Source organism: Oncorhynchus kisutch, linkage group LG21 (assembly GCF_002021735.2).
Source record: "Oncorhynchus kisutch isolate 150728-3 linkage group LG21, Okis_V2, whole genome shotgun sequence".
Lineage (NCBI taxonomy): Eukaryota > Metazoa > Chordata > Actinopteri > Salmoniformes > Salmonidae > Oncorhynchus > Oncorhynchus kisutch.
In genome coordinates this window covers 9,989,823-10,008,635 of record NC_034194.2, presented here as the reverse complement: position 1 = coordinate 10,008,635, position 18,813 = coordinate 9,989,823, and the positions used below count along the sequence as shown (strand labels likewise).

General features: G+C 41.4%; 1 protein-coding gene across 7 annotated transcripts in view; it reads right to left on the bottom strand.

The window, feature by feature from the left end:
* LOC109866247 (transport and Golgi organization protein 1 homolog) overlaps nt 1-18,813 on the bottom strand; it is a 21,739-nt gene extending 2,926 nt beyond the window's left edge. Inside the window, exons 1-24 of one of the 7 annotated variants that reach the window (XM_031800373.1) lie at nt 18,331-18,813; nt 17,310-17,443; nt 15,746-15,832; nt 13,457-15,611; nt 12,872-13,174; nt 12,653-12,783; nt 10,833-10,958; nt 10,689-10,710; nt 10,475-10,563; nt 10,292-10,369; nt 10,058-10,168; nt 9,530-9,601; nt 9,311-9,415; nt 9,071-9,193; nt 8,798-8,921; nt 6,967-7,019; nt 6,753-6,855; nt 6,537-6,675; nt 6,168-6,360; nt 5,917-5,984; nt 4,412-4,500; nt 819-878; nt 668-714; nt 424-480 (exon numbers count right to left, since the gene is read on the bottom strand). In XM_031800373.1, the coding sequence (XP_031656233.1) occupies nt 424-480; nt 668-714; nt 819-878; nt 4,412-4,500; nt 5,917-5,984; nt 6,168-6,360; nt 6,537-6,675; nt 6,753-6,855; nt 6,967-7,019; nt 8,798-8,921; nt 9,071-9,193; nt 9,311-9,415; nt 9,530-9,601; nt 10,058-10,168; nt 10,292-10,369; nt 10,475-10,563; nt 10,689-10,710; nt 10,833-10,958; nt 12,653-12,783; nt 12,872-13,174; nt 13,457-15,611; nt 15,746-15,832; nt 17,310-17,443; nt 18,331-18,451 (4,590 nt within the window). In that variant the 5' untranslated portion in view covers nt 18,452-18,813. The remainder of the gene's footprint in view (nt 1-423; nt 481-667; nt 715-818; nt 879-4,411; nt 4,501-5,916; nt 5,985-6,167; nt 6,361-6,536; nt 6,676-6,752; nt 6,856-6,966; nt 7,020-8,797; nt 8,922-9,070; nt 9,194-9,310; nt 9,416-9,529; nt 9,602-10,057; nt 10,169-10,291; nt 10,370-10,474; nt 10,564-10,688; nt 10,711-10,832; nt 10,959-12,652; nt 12,784-12,871; nt 13,175-13,456; nt 15,612-15,745; nt 15,833-17,309; nt 17,444-18,330) is intronic. The other 6 variants (XM_031800374.1, XM_020454797.2, XM_020454799.2 and 3 more) reach the window with 6 other exon arrangements.

Sequence of the window (18,813 nt, the reverse complement as noted above, 5' to 3'; positions counted from 1 at the left end):
TGGGACTAGGGCGGCAAAAGGCAAGCAGTTTTGCAATTGTCGCGGTTCGTGGTACTCACTCCAGTGAGCTGCGGCGTTGGCTCTACGCTCAAGGCTTCAAAATATGCATGGTTGACCATTGAGCAGAGTCCATCTCGCCAACCAACCAATGTTTTAAATCACAACCGTCGAGCTGACAACAACCGAGACCGCTGGCATCTACACACAGTAGGCAGAAATGTTCAGTTTACCGCAGCCCGTCTGTAAGCTCCTTAAAACAAGCAACCATGCATGTCAGAATCCAGCCAGCAATGTTAAGTCTGACAACCCTGTGAAGCCACTACCCAGCTGACTGCCACTCCAGCCACTGATCCACGGCTGGGGTAAGCATGCTCACACACACATCCACATCCCTGCCACTGCTGCCTCCAACATAATACTCACTGCCTCTGGGTTCTCTGTGGAGGCCTGGGCCTCAGCCTGTGACTCTAGTGGAGCGGTCTGTTTAGTGCAAACACACCCACATGATGGAGGAACAGGGGGAAGAGATGCACATAAGACTAAGGACTCACGGTGTTTCGTTGAAACTTTCCTTCTCTAGTTCCATGTCACTTTTTCCTCCTGACATTGTTACGTAATAAGGAAGTAAATAACCTGTGGACATTTTCAGTCAATTTGAGACACTTACCGAGCTGCCCAGATCGCTTGGTGAGGATGTACGTGGGGCCATGGTGTCTGTGGAGGAACAAAGGGCAGAATGATTAGAGGAGATTTAGGATAAGGGCTCGATTAGGGATAATACCACATCAACCCTCATTGACAAAAAATACAATCCCTACCAGGTCTAGAAGCCACTGGGTGTTTGTGGTCAGGAGGGTAACGGCCGCGAGGTCGTGGTCCTGTTGGACAATAAATACACGGTGATACATCAACGTAAAACACTGCAATATTCTCAAATCTTCTAGAATGCTAACCTTGCCTCTCCTGGTTGTCATTAGGCACCTGACTCAAGACCACATTACTGGTTCATGCTACCATCTATTTATAGCAAAGTCTGGTCTATTTGCAGTCCGAGGAAAATGTTTGGTCCTTTCATGGTAGGATATTATTCTTCCAGAACTAGAAGTACCAGTATATGAGATTCTTCAAAGAAGCCACCCTTTGCCTTGATGACAGCTTTGCACACTTTTGGCATTCTCTCAACCAGCTTCATGAGGTAATCACCTGGACTGCATTTCAATTAACAGGTGTGCCTTGTTAAAAGTTAATTTGTGGAATTTCTTTCCTTCTTAATGCATTTGAGCCAATCAGTTGTGTTGTGACAAGGTAGGGGTGTTATAAAGATGGTATTTTACCAAATAGGGCTAAGTCCATATTATGGCAAGAACAGCTCAAATAAGCAAAAAGAAACAGTCCATTACTTTAAGACATGAAGATCAGTCAATCTGGAAAATTTCAAGAACTTTTAAAGTTTCTTTAAGTGCAGTCACAAAAACCATCAAGCTCTATGATGAAACTGGCTCTCATGAGAAACGCCACAGGAAAGACCAAGAGTTACCTCTGCTGCAGAGGATAAGTTCATTAGTTACCAGCCCAAATAAATGCTTCAGAGTTTAAGTAACAAACACATCTCAACATCAACTGTTCAGAGGAGACCACGTGAAGCAGGCCTTCATGGTCGAATTGCTGCAAAGAAACCACTAAAAGGACACCAATAAGAAGAGACTTGCTTGGGCCAATAAACAAGAGCAATGGAGATGAGACTGACAGAAATCTGTCCTTTGGTCTGAAGAGTACAAATGTGAGAGTTTTTGGTTCCAACCTTCGTGTCTTTGTGAGACGCAGAGTAGGTGAACGGATGATCTCCATATGTGTGGTTCCCACCGTGGAGCATGGAGGTGGTGTGGTGTGATAGTGCTTTGCTGGTGACACTGTCTGTGATTTATTTAGAATTCAAGGGACACTTAACCAGCATGGCTACCACAGCAGTGATACGGCATCCCATCTGGTTTGCGCTTAGTGGGACTATCATTTGTTTTTCAACAGGACAATGACCCAACACACATCCAGGCTGTGTAAGGGCTATTTGACCAAGGAGAGTGATGGAGTGCTGCATCAGATGGCCTCCACAATCACCCGACCTCAACCCAATTGAGATGGTTTGGGATGAGTTTGACCCCAGAGTGTAGGAAAAGCAGCCAACAAGAGACTGTTGGAAAAGCATTTCAGGTGAAGTTGGTTGAGAGAATGCCAAGAGTGTGCAAAGCTGTCATCAAGTCAAAGGGAGGCTACTTCAAAAATCTCAAATATATTTTGATTTGTTCAACACTTTTGGTTATTACATGATTCAATGTGTTGTTTCATAGTTTTGATGTCTTCACTATGATTCTACAATGTATAAAATAGTAAAAATAAAAACCCTAGAATGAGTAGGTGTCCAAACTTCTGACTGGTACTGTGTGTATGTGTATATACAGTTCGGTTGGAGTCATTAAAACTCATTTTTCAACCACTCCACAAATTTCTTGTTTACAAACTATAGTTTTGGCAAGTCGGTTAGGATTAAGTTCATCTCTAGGAGACAGAACGCGTCTCCTTCCTGAGCAGTATAATGGCTGCATGGTTTGAGTACAGGCTCAAAATGGCCAGAAACAAATACTTTTCTTCTGAAAGGCCAGCATCCCGGAGTCGCCTCTTCACTGTTGACGTTGAGACTGGTGTTTTGCGGGTACTATTTAATGAAGTTGCCAGTTCCTCAACGTGTGAGGCGTCTGTTTCTCAAACTAAACACTAATGTACTTGTTCCCTCCCACTCCTTTCTATTCTGGTTAGAGCCAGTTTGCGCTGTTCTGTGAAGGGAGTAGTACACTGCGTTGTGCGAGATATTCAGTTTCTTGACAATTTCTCACAAGGAATAGCCTTCATTTCTCAGAACAAGAATAGACTGGCGAGATTCAGAAGAAAGTGCTTGGTTTCTGGCCATTTTGAGCCTGTAATCGAACTCACAAATACTGATGCTCCAGATACTCAACTAGTCTAAAAGGAGGCCAATTTTATTGCTTCCTTAATCAGAACACCAGTTTTCAGCTGTGCTAACATACTTGCAAAGGGTTTTTTCTAAAGATCAATTAGCCTATTCAAATGATAAACTTGGATTAGCTAACACAACGTGCCATTGGAACACAGAAGTGATGGGCCTCTGTACGCCTATGTAGATATTCCATTAAAAGTTTAAAAAATTAAAAACTTTCCAGCTACAATAGTCATTTACAACATTAATGTATACACTGGTCTGGTCAACTTGATGTTATTTTAAATGGACAAAAATAAATGCTTTTCTTTCAAAAACAAGGACATTTCGAAGTGACCCCAAACTTTTGAACGGTAGTGTATATTTTAAATATAAAAATGTATGGAATGCAGTAATCCCACAAGGGAAAGCAAAGGCTGAAGCTTTTGTAACCTAACGAGTTGCCACACACAACAGCTGAACACAACAAAAACACCACCATAATACTGAAAGAGCAAGAGGCATGCAAGAGCGGTTATTCCAAATTGTGAAAGCAAACGGGGGCATAGGAACATTCTGGATCGTCTGGACACGCAAATACAGGTGAGAAAGATGGCAGTGAAAGAGACAGGAAAGAATGTCTTCGAAAATCAGAGAGGACGTAATCAGAAGACAAACATTAGGAAGAGGAAAAGGTCAGAGGTGGGTACCAGCAAAGAGCAGGAGGAAGAAAAATAAGTGAATTATTGAAACCCCACAGCGGAGGTAAAGACAGGGAAAAGGAAAGGTGAAAAAGAAAGCGGGGAGTCAGGGCATACAAGGGTGAACAAGGGGGGGGTTTGATTGGCTGAGGGATGGTACTGCTCGGGCCAATCAGCAGGGCCAAGGCTGTCCGGGGCGGGGGTTCAGGAGACTCCCGATAGGGCTCGTTCCTTCACCCCACAGGGGGGGGGCACCCGTGAACATCTATCATGAGAGGGGGAAGGGGCACCTCCACTCACAGGTGAGGGCCCTTACTAATCACCTGTTTAGCAAAACCATTTAACAACAAAACAATGTCTGTCTCTCCACATTGGACCAGCTACAAGGAATACAAATCAAAACCTCAGGAAAACATGCATTTCAGAGGGTGGAAGTCAAACAGCAGATGGGGTATCAGACAGTCAAAAAGTCTAATTTAAGTCAAAATCTAATTTGAAACGCAGTCACAGCTGATTTCCAACCGACAAGACAATAGAAATGTCCAGGAACGTTACAGAACGTTCAGATAGAAATATGATTCTCTGTCCTCAAGAATAGTGTCATATCAGCCCTATTCATTTAATTTCTATCTGCAAGAAATGTTCTGACAATTTTGCCTTACTGAATGCAGACGTGCCAGTCGCCAGCACTAAATAACGTGAACTGAGGATTGGTTCTTACCTCGTCGGAGAGGCATGGGAGCCATCCCAGGGGTGGGCTTGAACAGAGGCCTACGGAGCTCATTCAGCTTGCTGGACATGTCAGTCAGTCTAGGGTGAAAAAGAGACCAGGCATTTAGATTCTCAATACTGTACCTCCAAATCTAGACTAATACAGCTTGCAAAACTGTGACCAAAACACTTGCATTTGTGGCCCTTCGACTTGGCAGTGCAACCTTTGGTTCACAATGAGTCTCTTTTTACTTTACTATTATGACTCAAAAAGTAAATGTGATATTGACCAAAAATAAACCAAATGAAAGGATCTGCCTGTCTCCATTTTGAGTGAGCAATAGGTGAGGTGCGCATTCTAATTAGCACAACCATATGACCGCTGCTTAAAATGCAATTTGGAAAAAGGCCGTTTGCAAAGCAGCTACTGTTGTTCTAGTTACAGAGAGGAGAGTCACAGCTTTCTGTGAGTATACAATTACATTTCTCAGCTCTCAATATGGAGCTCATGGCACCACTTAACAACCGGAGTAGGCTATGTAGTACATGGTTTTGATGCGCCCGTGGAGTGCACCATTTGCAGTGAATAGGGCTACATCCAGTAGCCTGGACGGGCCTAGTGCTGGAAATCTTTTGTAAGACATTACATTTGCTAATAAATTAGCTATCTAGTAACATTAACATATCTAGAGTTAGCAATCTAGATAAGTGTTTTGAGTTTCCACTTCCTCAGGTGGTGAATAATATAGCCTAGGTCAAGGTGTGTAGGCAGACATATAGGATCATTTTGGATCCTAATTGGACAGGTTTCACATCAAAATACCAATCATGCATTCCCTGGATGTGTTAGAAGAAATATCTTACTTTTTGAATCCTAGAATACCATCTCAGTTCGCTTGTCACTGGAGAAAAAAAATATTCTACTGGCTACTGTTGATAGTGTACAAAAAAGAAAGCTACAAAGACAACTAGCACTCGTCTTGGCTAGCCTACTGTAGACACATTGAACTCTCCTTCAAAAAGCAGTCTGTCTTAATTAAGGGACAACATACTATTTTTAAATGTAAAATCTTTTACAGGCTTACTTTAGAAAATACATTTCCGCAATTCTAACAAACAGAGCAATGTCTTACATTGCAAAATTATATCATACAGCTTTTTAATATATCATTAATTAATAACCAAATGTAGCCTATTACTAGCTGAATAGAGAGAGAAAGCATGCATCTCAAAGGATTTATAAACTTCCACTGACAAAAAAGTCACATTGCACCCTGAGTAAATCTATCCAAATCAATGTTAGAACTCAAGGGCATGCTAATGTGAAGATGGCTAGTCATTATTAGCCTGGTTCTGTATGGAATGCAGGTACATTATGGGACACAGGTCAGGTCATTATATCAGTGGCGAAAAGTGTATGCAACCAAATCATGTGCTGGTCCCATCAACTAAATAAGCCTTGAGCCCTGCATTGGTATAGCCCAATTGAGTCTGTTGTATTAGTGTTGCACTCACAAGTTACGAAGGTTAGTGTTTTCCTTCTTCTCGTCGAACATAGCTCGCTCTGCGGCGCGTGCAATCACCTAGAGAGAAGGAATAGACATTTAAAATCTCCTGTTTTGGACTAAATTCACCTTACAAATGACTGGCCAAACAGAAGACTTTAAAAAAATGTCCTGATCCTAATGTGTGCCATCGATGGGGGTTGAGAAATGAGACATGTTGTTTCTTTAACAAATGGACTAAAAAAGTTGTATTGTACAAACCCAGTTCTCGTGAGATTTCTGCTCCTGCTCAATGATCTGGGCTTTGTAGGACTTCTCGGTCCGTTTCAGCTCATCCTGGATCTCTTTAACGCGCTGCCTACACACCTTGACCTCCTCCTCTAGGGCCTTGCTGTCCACCTTCATCAGCCAGTCTTCCTTGTTGGGGCGCTCAAACTCCTCCTTGGTCAGCTTCCTGTAAGGCGACACACAAATTAAATCAAACTCTACTTAAAGTCCATTTGAAAACCTCACAGTAAAAGAATACAGTAAAAGACAAGGATTTTTTTTTTTTACATGCTGTGGAACCATGGTGAACAAACCCTACTATAGTATTAACGCATGAACTGCACCGGTTCTGATTCTACTTACTGCTGCAAAGCGTTCTCCTTCTGCTGGTACATCTCGGTCATGATGTCATTCTTCTGCTGCAGGGTCTTGTACTGGTTCTCCAGGTGGTTCTTGTCACTTTTCACCAACAAGATGTCATGCTCCAGCTTCTGAAATTGCTCTGTGGCGAAAACAAGTTGATAGTGTTGAGAGAGAAAAGGTAGTGATGCATATCAAATTCTAGTTGCTGGGACATACCTTCCAGCTCTTTCCTGGACTTCTCTTCGTTCAGCAGCTTGGTCATGAAGCGATCGCGCTCTTCCTCCACAACAGACAGAGTGGTCTGGACCTGTGGAAAGTTCTGCCAACAGTTAGTGCAAGAGTTGACACACTTCTTGGTTCTGAGCACGAGTTTTACCTGCCTTCAGGTACACAGAAATCTGGGTCCGTTCAAGAAAGAACTCAGTCTTACCCGAGAGACGACCATCATTTGCTTAATGCGGTTTTGGATGATGGTCTGCTTGTCTGAAACAAATAATTGTAAACACAGTGACACATTTCAGGAAAGTAGGCGTATGTACCGCGTCAATAGAGGCATTTGAATGTATAACTATCAAAATGCGTTTTTTTGGATGGATGAGCTGGACGCGCCATTAAACGAGTTCAGATTGGTCTGCCATGTAGCACGCTTTGGTCTATAACATGAGCTTCTCAGTATGTGTAAGTAATCCTTTCTAACGCAGCTTTTTTGAAAAGATGCTCTCCACTTTTAGGAGGACCAACTTTTGAAATCAGTGGACTGTCCGGTGGAAGCAGAGTATGATAGCTAAGTAGATGGAGAAAATTCTGTGGTTTGATTGCAAATATGCAGAGGCAGTCGAAAATAGAACACATTGAAGGCTGTTGTATTCTGGAGACAGGTGTTTTATACATCTTCAAATTAAGGGAAACTATTTTCAGATATAAGTTTCTAATTTTGTCAGAAAGTCATTTTCTCATTGCAAAATAAAGCATATTGTTAGCTAGCTAACGTTAGTTGGCTGGATCACCAGCTAATGTTAAGTGTATGATCTGTGTAATAATATTATTCATATCGCAGACGCATTTGCATTTCTAGTTATAGCCTAATGTTAGCTAGCTAGGTTAACATTGAACTAGTTGGTTAGTTTTAGCTACCAGGGGATTCATGCAAGGTAGTAATGTTATGAGTTGGGATTATGGTTAATTGTTTAGCTAGCTAGTCTAAACAAAAGACTCCACTATGCAAGTAACCAGATTTTATTTGATATGTGTGTGATCACCAGAGACGGTAATATGTGAAGAACATGACCTGCAAAAAAGTCCAAATTCGGATATAACGTTAGGCCAACGAGACACTGTCCAAGTACTAAAATTCTCCAGTAGAATACCCTGCTTTTACTTCGTCACACTAATATCCGTAAGCTATTTTCTTAATTTGTATATAATGATTTTGTTGTGAGTTTATTTTTCTGTAATAATGAATACTAATTAGCTAAAGTTAAGACTGTCAGATATATGATATGGTCATTATTTGAACTGGCTAGCCAACTAACAAGCTAGAAACAAACAAAACCATTGTTTAGAAATTTTCTTGGTTTGCTAGATTGACATATACAAAATTCAATTTTTAAATGGTTGGGTTTATTGGTGTTAAAATACACCAATTATGCTATTTTGGACCACCAGGCTGCTGATGTCATGCGGCCTGTCGTTTTTGTGATTAGATTTTTTCTTCATAATAGAATGTTCATGTCACTACGACAACTGTCTACAGACATGTCGATAGACGTAGTGTAAACCAGCCTTTAGTCTTGAACTCTTTGGTTGTTTAGTACACGACCTCACATGTGAATCCTTAAAGAGATGGGTGGGGCTAAGGTTAAAGAGGGTGTGAACAATGCTGAATGGGTATAGACAAAGAAGAGCTATCCAGTATGAGTTACAAGCTTATTAACTTTCAAAGCAGAATTACTTTCCCATTGTTCCTCAACTGTAGTGTATGATATACCATTTTGTTGCTCCAAGTCTCTACCTTAATCCAATGTAAAAAACGATTTAAAATTTTGCTACATAAGACCAAATCACATGACAGTATCCTAATCAGAGAAGGCTGGTGGGAGGAGCTATAGGAGGACTGTCTCACTATAATGGCGTAAACGGAACGGAGTAAAGCACACTGTTTCCATGTTTTTCATTCCATTCCAGCCATTACACGGAGCCCGTCCTCCTATAGCTCCTCCCACCAGCCGCCTCTGATTAGGACACAGTGTCAGGTGACTTACCGTTAAAGGCTTCCCCGTTAGCCACAACTCCACCTTTCAGGTCATCGCAGGCCTCCAGGTCTCCTAGCAGGTCAGATAGAACCTGCCAGAGAGGTTGAGAAGCACCAATTGAGATACTTTCCCCCTGGAATCAGTCAAGAAGTATTTCTTTGGAACATAATAAAGGTGACATGTTTCTTTGTCTTCAAGGTGCATTTGAGAAGGTGAACAGGAATTGTGAACAGGAATTGATGTGTGTAACAATATCGTAACGTGTAAAAAAATATATATAACCTCAATGTTGTGGTCCTTTTGAACGAGGGAATCCTCCAGGTCTTTCTGAGACTTGTGGTAGACTTTGATCTGCTCTCTTGTCTCCTTGTGCTTCTCCTCCCACAACTTGGCAGCATGGTGCAGCTGTAACAAGGGAATTAGGTTATAAGGACAGTGCTATGCAGGCCCTGCATGGCCAATGAGTCCTACACAATGTCTTGAGGCTTAAATTGTGAACCGTTGTTCCATATTGGTACTCACCGAGAGGTTCTCCTCCTTCAGGGTGGCAATATCCTTCTCCAGAACCTGGTGCTGGACATTCTGGGCATCTTCACGGAGCTTGACTTCATCCATCAGAATGGTAGACTACAGATTCAATGATAAGGATAATTAAAAGGAAATAAACACTTTACATTTGATTGTTGCAATGTTAATATATTTGACATTTTCATTGAGCATGTTCACGTATATGACATATACCTTTGAGAGTGCGTCCTGGGTCTTCTTCTTGCTGCGCTTCAACTTCTCAATGGTTTTGTCCATTTCGGACATCTATGGGCAAAGATAATGATAAGCATAATGACAACCATCTTTCTCTGTGCTCATCAACGAGCCATCCTATTTAGGATAGTAGCTGGCTAATAGTAGCTGCCTATGCTGTCTACATCATTAAAGCAATTGCTCTCTAGGGTGTCTCTTTCGTTTGCAGGCTGTCACTTTCTCTCTGTGACTGCCCGCACAAGTCCAGGCAGCTGTAGGTGTAATGGATTGTGGTCATTTTTAGTCAATTACCACATTTTCTGCACTAAACTATGTTGAATATTTATTTGCCTGTTGAAAACTACAACGTCCCAAAGTTTGTGCTTGATTTGATTTCTCTCTAGAGAAACGGCACATTGAGCTCACATAATAAACTAACTTAATGGGTTTCAAATAATTGAACCGACGTCAGAGAATTGGTTGTTCTGAAACATTTTAATTACAGCCAAATCGCTCAATACTACTCACCATATCTTCATGTTTCGCAGTATTGGCCCGCTCTTTGTCAAAGGATATGGCGAGTAAGTGATTTTCCTCATCCAGGCGCTCATTTTGTCTCTCCATCTCTTGCACAATATTCTATTGGATAGAAAAAGAAAATGCCTAGTCAATTTAAACACTATGGAGAAGAAAACAATTATAATAAAAAATAAAATAATTGTCAGCATGACATGTGATCAAGATAATATTTCTCAGAGACACCTCCAAATCCTGGATCTTCTCCAGAGATAAAGTGGCAGATTTTTCAGACAGCTTTTGATTTTCTTTAAGTTCTTTGCCCTAAGGGGAACCCAGTAGAAATATACTGTCAAAACATTATGTCCCTTAATTCACATTAAACTCTAAATTCTGGATCTTAGTCAGTGAAAAGTCTCTGCAACTTACCCGTTGCTGCAGTTCAGCGACCTTTTGGAGTATCTCCTCCTTCTCTTGTTCAAGCATTTTCATCCTGTCCACCAGCTCTTTTTCAGTAGCTAATAAAATAAATGACAAGAATATGAAATCAGACATGGTTTTACACGTGACAAGGACAACAGCCTGTAAGCAATATGAATGAGGATTCACTATGCACCCTAAATAGCCAGAGAGAAGAACTTACTTAGATATGACTTGCTTTTGACCTGTGAGGAGGAAAACAAAAGTGTCAGCAAACAGCCTCCTCAATGGTAGCATACAATACATCATAGAATAACATAAAGCAATCAGAAATTATGAAAGCGGTAACCGTGCAACAACGACTTACAGATAGAATGCTCCTCCAGAAGAGGAAGCCGATGACCCCGGCACCTGCAGTGACCAGCACGGGTTCACAGAACACGCTGTAGAAGTCTGGACCTGGCTTCCAGTGCTCTGGCAGGCTGGTGACCATCTGGGGAGAGACAGGTCCAAATCAGTATTACGACAGCACATGTCAGGCTTAGCAAATAAGTTGGGTAATAGTTGGCCTGAGATGACAGATGAAAATAAGTGATGTTAAAAACATTGAACTAAACCATCAGTGTTCTGTTTACAAGCATGGCTAATGGATATCCCACTGAGCACCCTCTAGGTCAATGCAAAGAGGCATATCTTCAGATCAAATCAAGGTGGGTTTAGAAATAGACATAGCCTATAACCTAGTTTTTGATCAAAATCAATAGAGAGAAGATTAGCTTTGACCTTATGTAATCAATTGGGATTGGATTGGCCTGGGCTCCTAACACTGTCCATACATGGTGACCTTTGCACAATACAGAACTTCCATTGCAGTCTCTTAGTGAAATTCAGGGAATAGCTAAATGAATCACCACAGAGTGGATCAAACTAACAAGCCTTAGGCCTATGTGGATTTAGAGTGCAAAAGATTGCATCATGTAGCCTTTCACCCTGTAAAATGACCAATAAACAAAACAGATGATTACGTAACATATCACTAGACATGTGTAGATTTGAATGGCATGTAACCTCAGGTGATAGTTATGTAAGGGGAAGCTGTCAAAGCAAAATTCAACAACTTAAAGGCACCTCTCGATCTGAGACCCAGATACAGGAAGAACAGATACTGCTAGTCTGGAAAGTGAGCCATTTTTATTATGAGGAAGAGGACAGGCAACTTCCACTTCGAAAAAAATCGAGACTAAGAGCAATCAAGTGACCCATTCTAGGCTGCAACTATTTGGGAAATGCATTAGGTATTGTTGGACAAAATGAAGTTGCCAACAAGATTCAGTTTCAATGTAGCTAGCCAGCCAGCCATATTGCGGCCATAGACTTGACAGCTAGCTACATTGTAGCCAACTACTTCCATATTGAAGTACAAGACAGTACAAGACAGACAGTTGATCAGATTCTGTCATCAGGGGCAAAGTGGGTAATGCGGTTGTTTCTTCTGAATCCATCGCTACCGTACGTTACTTTGACAGTTGAGCTGGCTATCAAGTTATTTTGGCTTGTGAAAATAAACCCGAAAATCCTAATTTCACCAACTGATCAACGTTGTCGACTACTGGAGAGCATCCTTCATCGTGGTTCTATTTACCCAGGAGAGGACAATATGTACCTATCTTTCTAGCTACTATAACCTAAGCTTGAAGGTTAGCTTGCCAATGCTGGCTCTGCTTCGCCAACAACATGTCTACTAGCCTCCTTTTAGAGTTCTGAACACGATTACTCTCTACGCAAAGCCTGGTAAAACGAGCGGCGGGGTCATTTATATCCCACTCAATAAGCAAAACACCGGCTGTGGACACTTAACTTAAGCCTACACTTCACTAGAACACGTCTACAAAAAAATGGGAAAGGATCACTGAACCTGGGCTGCATTCAGTACGTTTTTACGTTCTGGAACGTTTAATTTAACGGAAACGGTGCTGTACTCAACTACCAGTTGAAAAAAAGGGGAAGGGTTGGGTAACGCTGTCAGCATGGCAAATGCCCCCCCAAATTAAAATAATACATGCATTGTCCCAGCAATAATAAAATAAGTATGAATACTTGAGTCCTAAGCACTGCATGGAGGCAATTAGTCAATTACAATGGAAAGGAAAGCCCATTCACAAGAGAGAAATACATGAAGTAACTTACCATAACACCATATATTCCAAGATACTCATAAAACAGGGTGATGAGACGACCAGATAAAATTAGCACTGATACGAATGATGAACCACTCTGCTCCTCTTCATGGAAATCAGTGACAGGTGATTCCAGAGATACTGGAAATACAGCACAAGCAAATTAGGTTAATGCATAGTTTACATCTCACCACAATTTCAAAAGTAGGGAAATATAATGAACACCTACCTGAGGGAGGGTGATCCATGTCTACGCTAAGTCCCATGTCCAAGGTATTTTCCAAAATAGTTTGAGGGCCCCTCTGGATTTCTTCTGGAGTTTTAGAGCTTGCCTGATTGTCTTTGTTTCTGTTCAAGTACCCACTATCCTCCTCAATGCCCATATCTGGTATCTTGTGACCATCATGGGCAGGCTTCTCAGGTGCCTTAGTCTCTTCACCCGTCTCTGTCACAGTGAGGTTGTCCTTGTCTGTGTCCTCCACAGACTGCGGGAATGTCTTCTCTTCCTCCGCATCATCAGACATATCCCCATCTTTTGAAACATTCAGAGAGGTGCAAACAGTGAGTAAATGTTCATGCATTACAATCTAACTGGCATTGTCAGGAAGTGTATTTGTTCTGTCAACAGATTACTATTTACTTTGTTGTACTTCTTGGGCATTTCTTAAATACAGCTTATTCTGCAAACCAAATCTCCAGGCATTATTATCATGTCATTAGCAATGTAATGAGACTTTCCAAATATTTATTTAACAAAAGGTTTTAATCCTCCTATACTCTGACATGAACATAAACTGAAAAAAAAATATATTACCTGTGTCAGGGTGTAGTTGACTGCCCACTGCCAGGGGAGCACTGTTTCTGGCCGTTGAGTACTTCTGACTCAGGGTGAACACCAATTCCTGGAAGTCGTCCATGATGGAAGCTTCCTCAACAAACTCACCAGCCTCCTGCTGCAGGTCAGCGTTCTCCTGGGCATTCAGCATCCTCTCAATCTCATCCAGGATTGGGGTTTCAGAGGCTTCCAGCACCTTTTCAATGTTCTCACTGGTGTTTGTCTGGGACAGCCGGGCAGCCTTCAGCTCCAGGTCAGAAAACAGGAACTCCACCCTAAAGAGATTCTGAAGACCTAGAATCTTTTGGAGGCGCTCCATATCCTCCTCCTTGAATTGGTCTCGCAATAGTGTCAGCCTCAACACATTGTCATTGTATTCCGTCGCCTTGTTTGGAAGGGGATCCAGAACTTTATCTTTAAGTGAGGGTGTGTGGCTTTCAGCATCACTTTCAGTCTCATGCACCTCAGGTTCTATGTCAATAGCCTCGTCGTGTTGGACCACATCCAACACATCACTGGATACAACATCGGTTTGTGTATAATTATTGGGTTGCTCTGACCCAAATTCAGATAGACTTTCTGTGTCATTTTCATCAGTGTGCTCAGTTTTGGATGAAGACAATACTGCATGTTCATCCTCTAGCAACTCTTCCTCAATCGCTTCCCCCTCTAGGTGTATTGAATCATCCTCCTCTATGGGGAGTTCAAGATGGCTCTCTTTCACCATTGTGTTTTTACTTGGATCTGGGATCTTCTGGTATGGTTCTCGCAATAGTCTGAAAAGCTCTGTACCACCCTGTTTAAATGTATTCTCTACTTGTGAGAAATCTATTGACTCCTCTTTTTGTATGGGGAGTTCTTCAACAGCCTGTTTCTGCTCTAATTCGTTAATTTTACTATCAAAGTCTGAGAGTATGTCTGTCTGTGAGAGCTGTTTAGGGACTGGGCTGTCATCTACTGTAAGATTCTCTGCTAAAGCCTCAGTGTGTTCAAAGGGACTCGCCTCATCAGCAGGAGGTGTTGAAGGTTCAATGTCAGCTTCTTCAGATTCATCCTCAAACTGCAACATCTGAGAATCCTCATCAGGTACTTTGACAGCATCCTCACTGAAATTAGAGTCCGCAGGTTGCTCAAAGATTAGCTCAGAGGAAGTAGAACAGCCAAATGACTCCTTGGGTTCTTCAATTTTGGGAGGCTGCTCTGGTGTAATCTCACCTTCGTCATCCTCCTCATCTTCCTCTGAACCGGCAACATGAGCTATTCTTTCCCCACCACTGACAATGTTAAAAACTGTATCACCAAATGCAGACCACAGGTTATTGTCCTTGGAGTCCTGTTTCTGTGTATGAGGTACCTCTGATAGACAGTCTTCCTCATCTGTATGATCAGATTCCAGAATGTTCTCGTGTTCCAAACTAGAACTTACTTCAGAAAAAGCCAGCAATGGAGTTTCCCTGAGATGATAATCACTTTCCTCATCCTGCTGATATTCAGTCTTGTCCCTTTCCTCATCATATGGAGTCACCTTCCAAGTGTCCTCATCATTGGAAGTGACAGCATCAAAAGTTATTCCAAGTGTGGTTTTTAACTCCGGCATAGGTCTGCCTTCTGAAAAACCACCAGGTGCATTTTCTAACTCAGGATCATCTTTGGATAGAGGTTCTGAGGGGGTTTCTTTGATCTCACCTTCCTCTGGTTCAACAACACTGTACGGCACAGAGTCCTCTGTCCTCTGCTGATCTTTCTGAAGGTAATCTTTGATCCTCTCAGCTGTGGTCTCAAGTACAGTGTTATATTCCACTCCCTTTGTGTCAAGAGTTTCAGGCTGAGGCAGAGAGAACTCTAAAGCCTCAAAATGTCTCAGATCATCATTATCTAGAACCTCTACAACCTTATCAATGTCCTCAGGAACATCCCTATCAATCTCATAATTTTCTAACAATGTCACTTCAGGTGGAGGCTCATCCACTTCCACCGTGGTGCTCTCAGCACTTTTGTTTAGGTAAAAAGTCTCTGTGGTTACTTGCACAGATTCCTCCTTGTCTGTTAACAATAAAGAGGAACCTAACAGTGAATCAATGTCATAACTGTCAAACTTATCGTGTCCAGTGTCAAAGTAAACAAAGTCGGTTTCCTGAAAAGAAAAAGAAAACATTTGTTTGAGTCATACTACCCATTTCAGAAAGAAGTTCAGTCATTCCAGATAATGTTTTAAGCGATGATGCATTGGCAGTAGTGAACTAGGCCTACATCTATTTATTGACTTACCTCAGCAGGAATCTCCAATTCTTTTTCAGTGTATATGTGATTGATTACGAGTTGGTCCTTATTGAAGTAACCAAAGCGGTTACCAACCTATTGTAAGAAATGGAAACAAAACAGAGAATGAAACATGTTAACAAAACAGAAAAAGCTTCACCATTCCTTCTAGACTGCAATGTTATCACAAAGTACCAGTAAAAAAGTTTGGACACACCTACTCATTCAAGAGTTTTTCTTTATTTTCTACATTGTAGAATAATAGTGAAGACATCAAAACTATGAAATAACACATGGAATCATGTAGTAACCCCCAAAAAGTGTACAAAAAAAATATCGAAATATATTTGATATTCTTCAAAGTAGCCCAAATCAAATCAAATTTTATTGGTCACATACACTTGTTTAGCAGATGTTATTGCAGGTGTCGCAAAATGGTTGTTGTGTTGTTGAACCAGGAATGCTTTTCCAACAGTCCTGAAGGAGTTCCCACATATGTTGAGCTCTTGTTGGCTGCTTTTCCTTCACTCTGCGGTCCAATTCATCCCAAACCATCTCAAATTGGGTTGAGGTCGGGAGATTGTGGAGGCCAGTATGGCGTATCACTGCAGAATGCTGTGGTAGCCATGCCAGTTAAGTGAGCCTTGAATTCGAAATAAATCACAGACAGTGTCACCAGCATAGCACCCCCACACCTCTTCCATGCTTCACGGTGGGAACCACACAAGTGGAGATAATTCGTTCACCTACTCTGCATCTCACAAAGACACGGCAGTTGGAACCAAAACTCTCAAATGTGTACTCATCAGACCAAAGGACAGATTTCCACCAGTCTAATGTCCATTGCTCATGTGTCTAGGTCCAAGCAAGTCTCTTATTATTATTATTAGGGTCCTTCAGTAGTGGTTTCTTTGCAGCAATTCAACAATGAAGGCCCGATTCACACAGTCTCTTCTGATCAGTTGATGTTGGGCTATGTCTGTTACTTGAATTCTGAAGCATTTACTTGGGCTTCAATATGAGGTGCAGTTAACTCTAATGAACTTATCCTCTGCAGCAGAGGTAGCACTGGGTCTTCCTTTCTTGTGGCAGTCCTCATAAGAGCCAGTTTCATCATAGGACTTGATGGTTTTTGCGACTGCACTGTTCTTGCCATAATATGGACTTGGTATTTTACCAAATCTTCTGTATACCACCCCAACCTTGTCACAACACAACTGGCTCAAACGCATTAAGAAGGAAATAAATTCCACAAATACAATTTTAATAAGGCACACCTGTTAATTGAAATGCATTCCAGGTGACTACCTCATGAAGCTGGTTGACAGAATGCCAAGTGTGTGCAAAGCAGTCATCAAGACAATGGGTGGCTACTTTGAAGAATCTAAAATATATTTTGATTTGTTTAACACTTTTTTGGTTGCTACATGATTCCATGTGTTTTCCAAAGTGTTGATGTCTTCACTATTATGCTATAATGTAGAAAATAGTACAAATAAAGTAAAACCATTGAATGAGTAGATGTGTCCAAACATTTGACAGGTACTGTAATTAAATATTAACTCATACTTACACTCCCTGCCCATATATTTGTCCTTTGGCTTGAGAGTTTATAGTAGACATATATAGTCTCTCCTTTTTTAAATGGCAGAAACCGACAGTCTGGTCCAGTGTAATCGCTAAAAGTTTTCCCCCGGCACAAGAGCACTGTGGAGAGGAATGATTCAAAGATCAGTTGTTTCACCCCTACCAAAGATTTCAGCCCATTACCTCAGCGTCCACCCTTTGTGCCCCATGCACAATCAGGGCGTGAATATAATACAAATCACTAAAGTAAGCCTTGTTTTATCTGCTTCTCTTTTTACAGAGCCATAGTATCCAAAAGGAAAGCCAAGCATTAAGGGTAAATAGAATATTGTTTTTGTCTTGATAAGGTAGATGTAAAAAGAGAAGAACTTGCAAGCAGAGGGGTTAATGACATGCCAGTATTTTATGTCAACAATAGCTAGCTTTATAGCTAACCAGGCCTATACACCATCTTGCAATTTGCTTCCTAAGCCAACAGAATTTTGATATATTTATGGTCCATTTAGTAAGTAACTATAGAGGTTGATTACAATCAAGCTAACATCTCTTATTGTGTGTAGCTAGCTAGTTAGTTAAGAAGACTGCCAGATCAATTGGCAAGTTGTCATTTAGCTAGTTAGTCAATGTTCACAAGTTTGGAGGAGCTATGGGCCCTTGTGTGGCTTTACCTTTGGTTTCAAAATATATAGTCCGAAAGCGTGTTTACATTGTGCAAGTTACTAACGTAGTTACTACAGAAACAGTTGTTGTAGTTCCAGAATTTGGCAACTAGTCAGGCAGTAGCCAACACAGGCTAAGACTTCGCTTCGGCTACAATTAAGCAAGCTTAGGTTACAATTAAGCAAGCGTAGGTTATTATGCATTGGTATTTACAACTAACGTTAACGACAGTTGCGCTAGGTTAGCCGAGTTCTTCCCTTTGAAATGACAACACCGGTCAAGCTAGCTAGCTATGGAAAGATGGAAGCATCCTGAAAGTTCGCTTGAGTTGAGCGCCAAGTACTTACTACTGCATTCCTCGTCTGGACAGCTTTTGAAGTCGGAGAATCTCCTTTCGACTGCGGCATTGGATATGAAATTCTGAATACATAAAATAAAAATGTATACGTAAGAAACATTTACAGCCATGTTGGTAATTGGGCTGGCTGGTTCGGCTGGAGCATGAGCAGATGAAGCCTACACGTCGGAAAATCCAAGGCAGGAACAATTCGTAGGATGTTGATCGTAGAGGCAAATATCAAAATCTGGGCAGATAATGTCAAAAATAAGAGCAAGGACATGAAACCAGAACGCAGAATAAAAAGCTTATTATTGCGTCACGATATAAGTTCTGATTCGGGTTTATCACGTATTTGTTGGATAGAACTAAACCGTCCACAAGTTTACTGACAAGTGAACGCAATGTCCCATTCGATTTGACGATCTGACTACCGCAGATTTATTATGATACATCAAAAGCACATGTTGATTGTTTTGGTACCCAGTGCCTG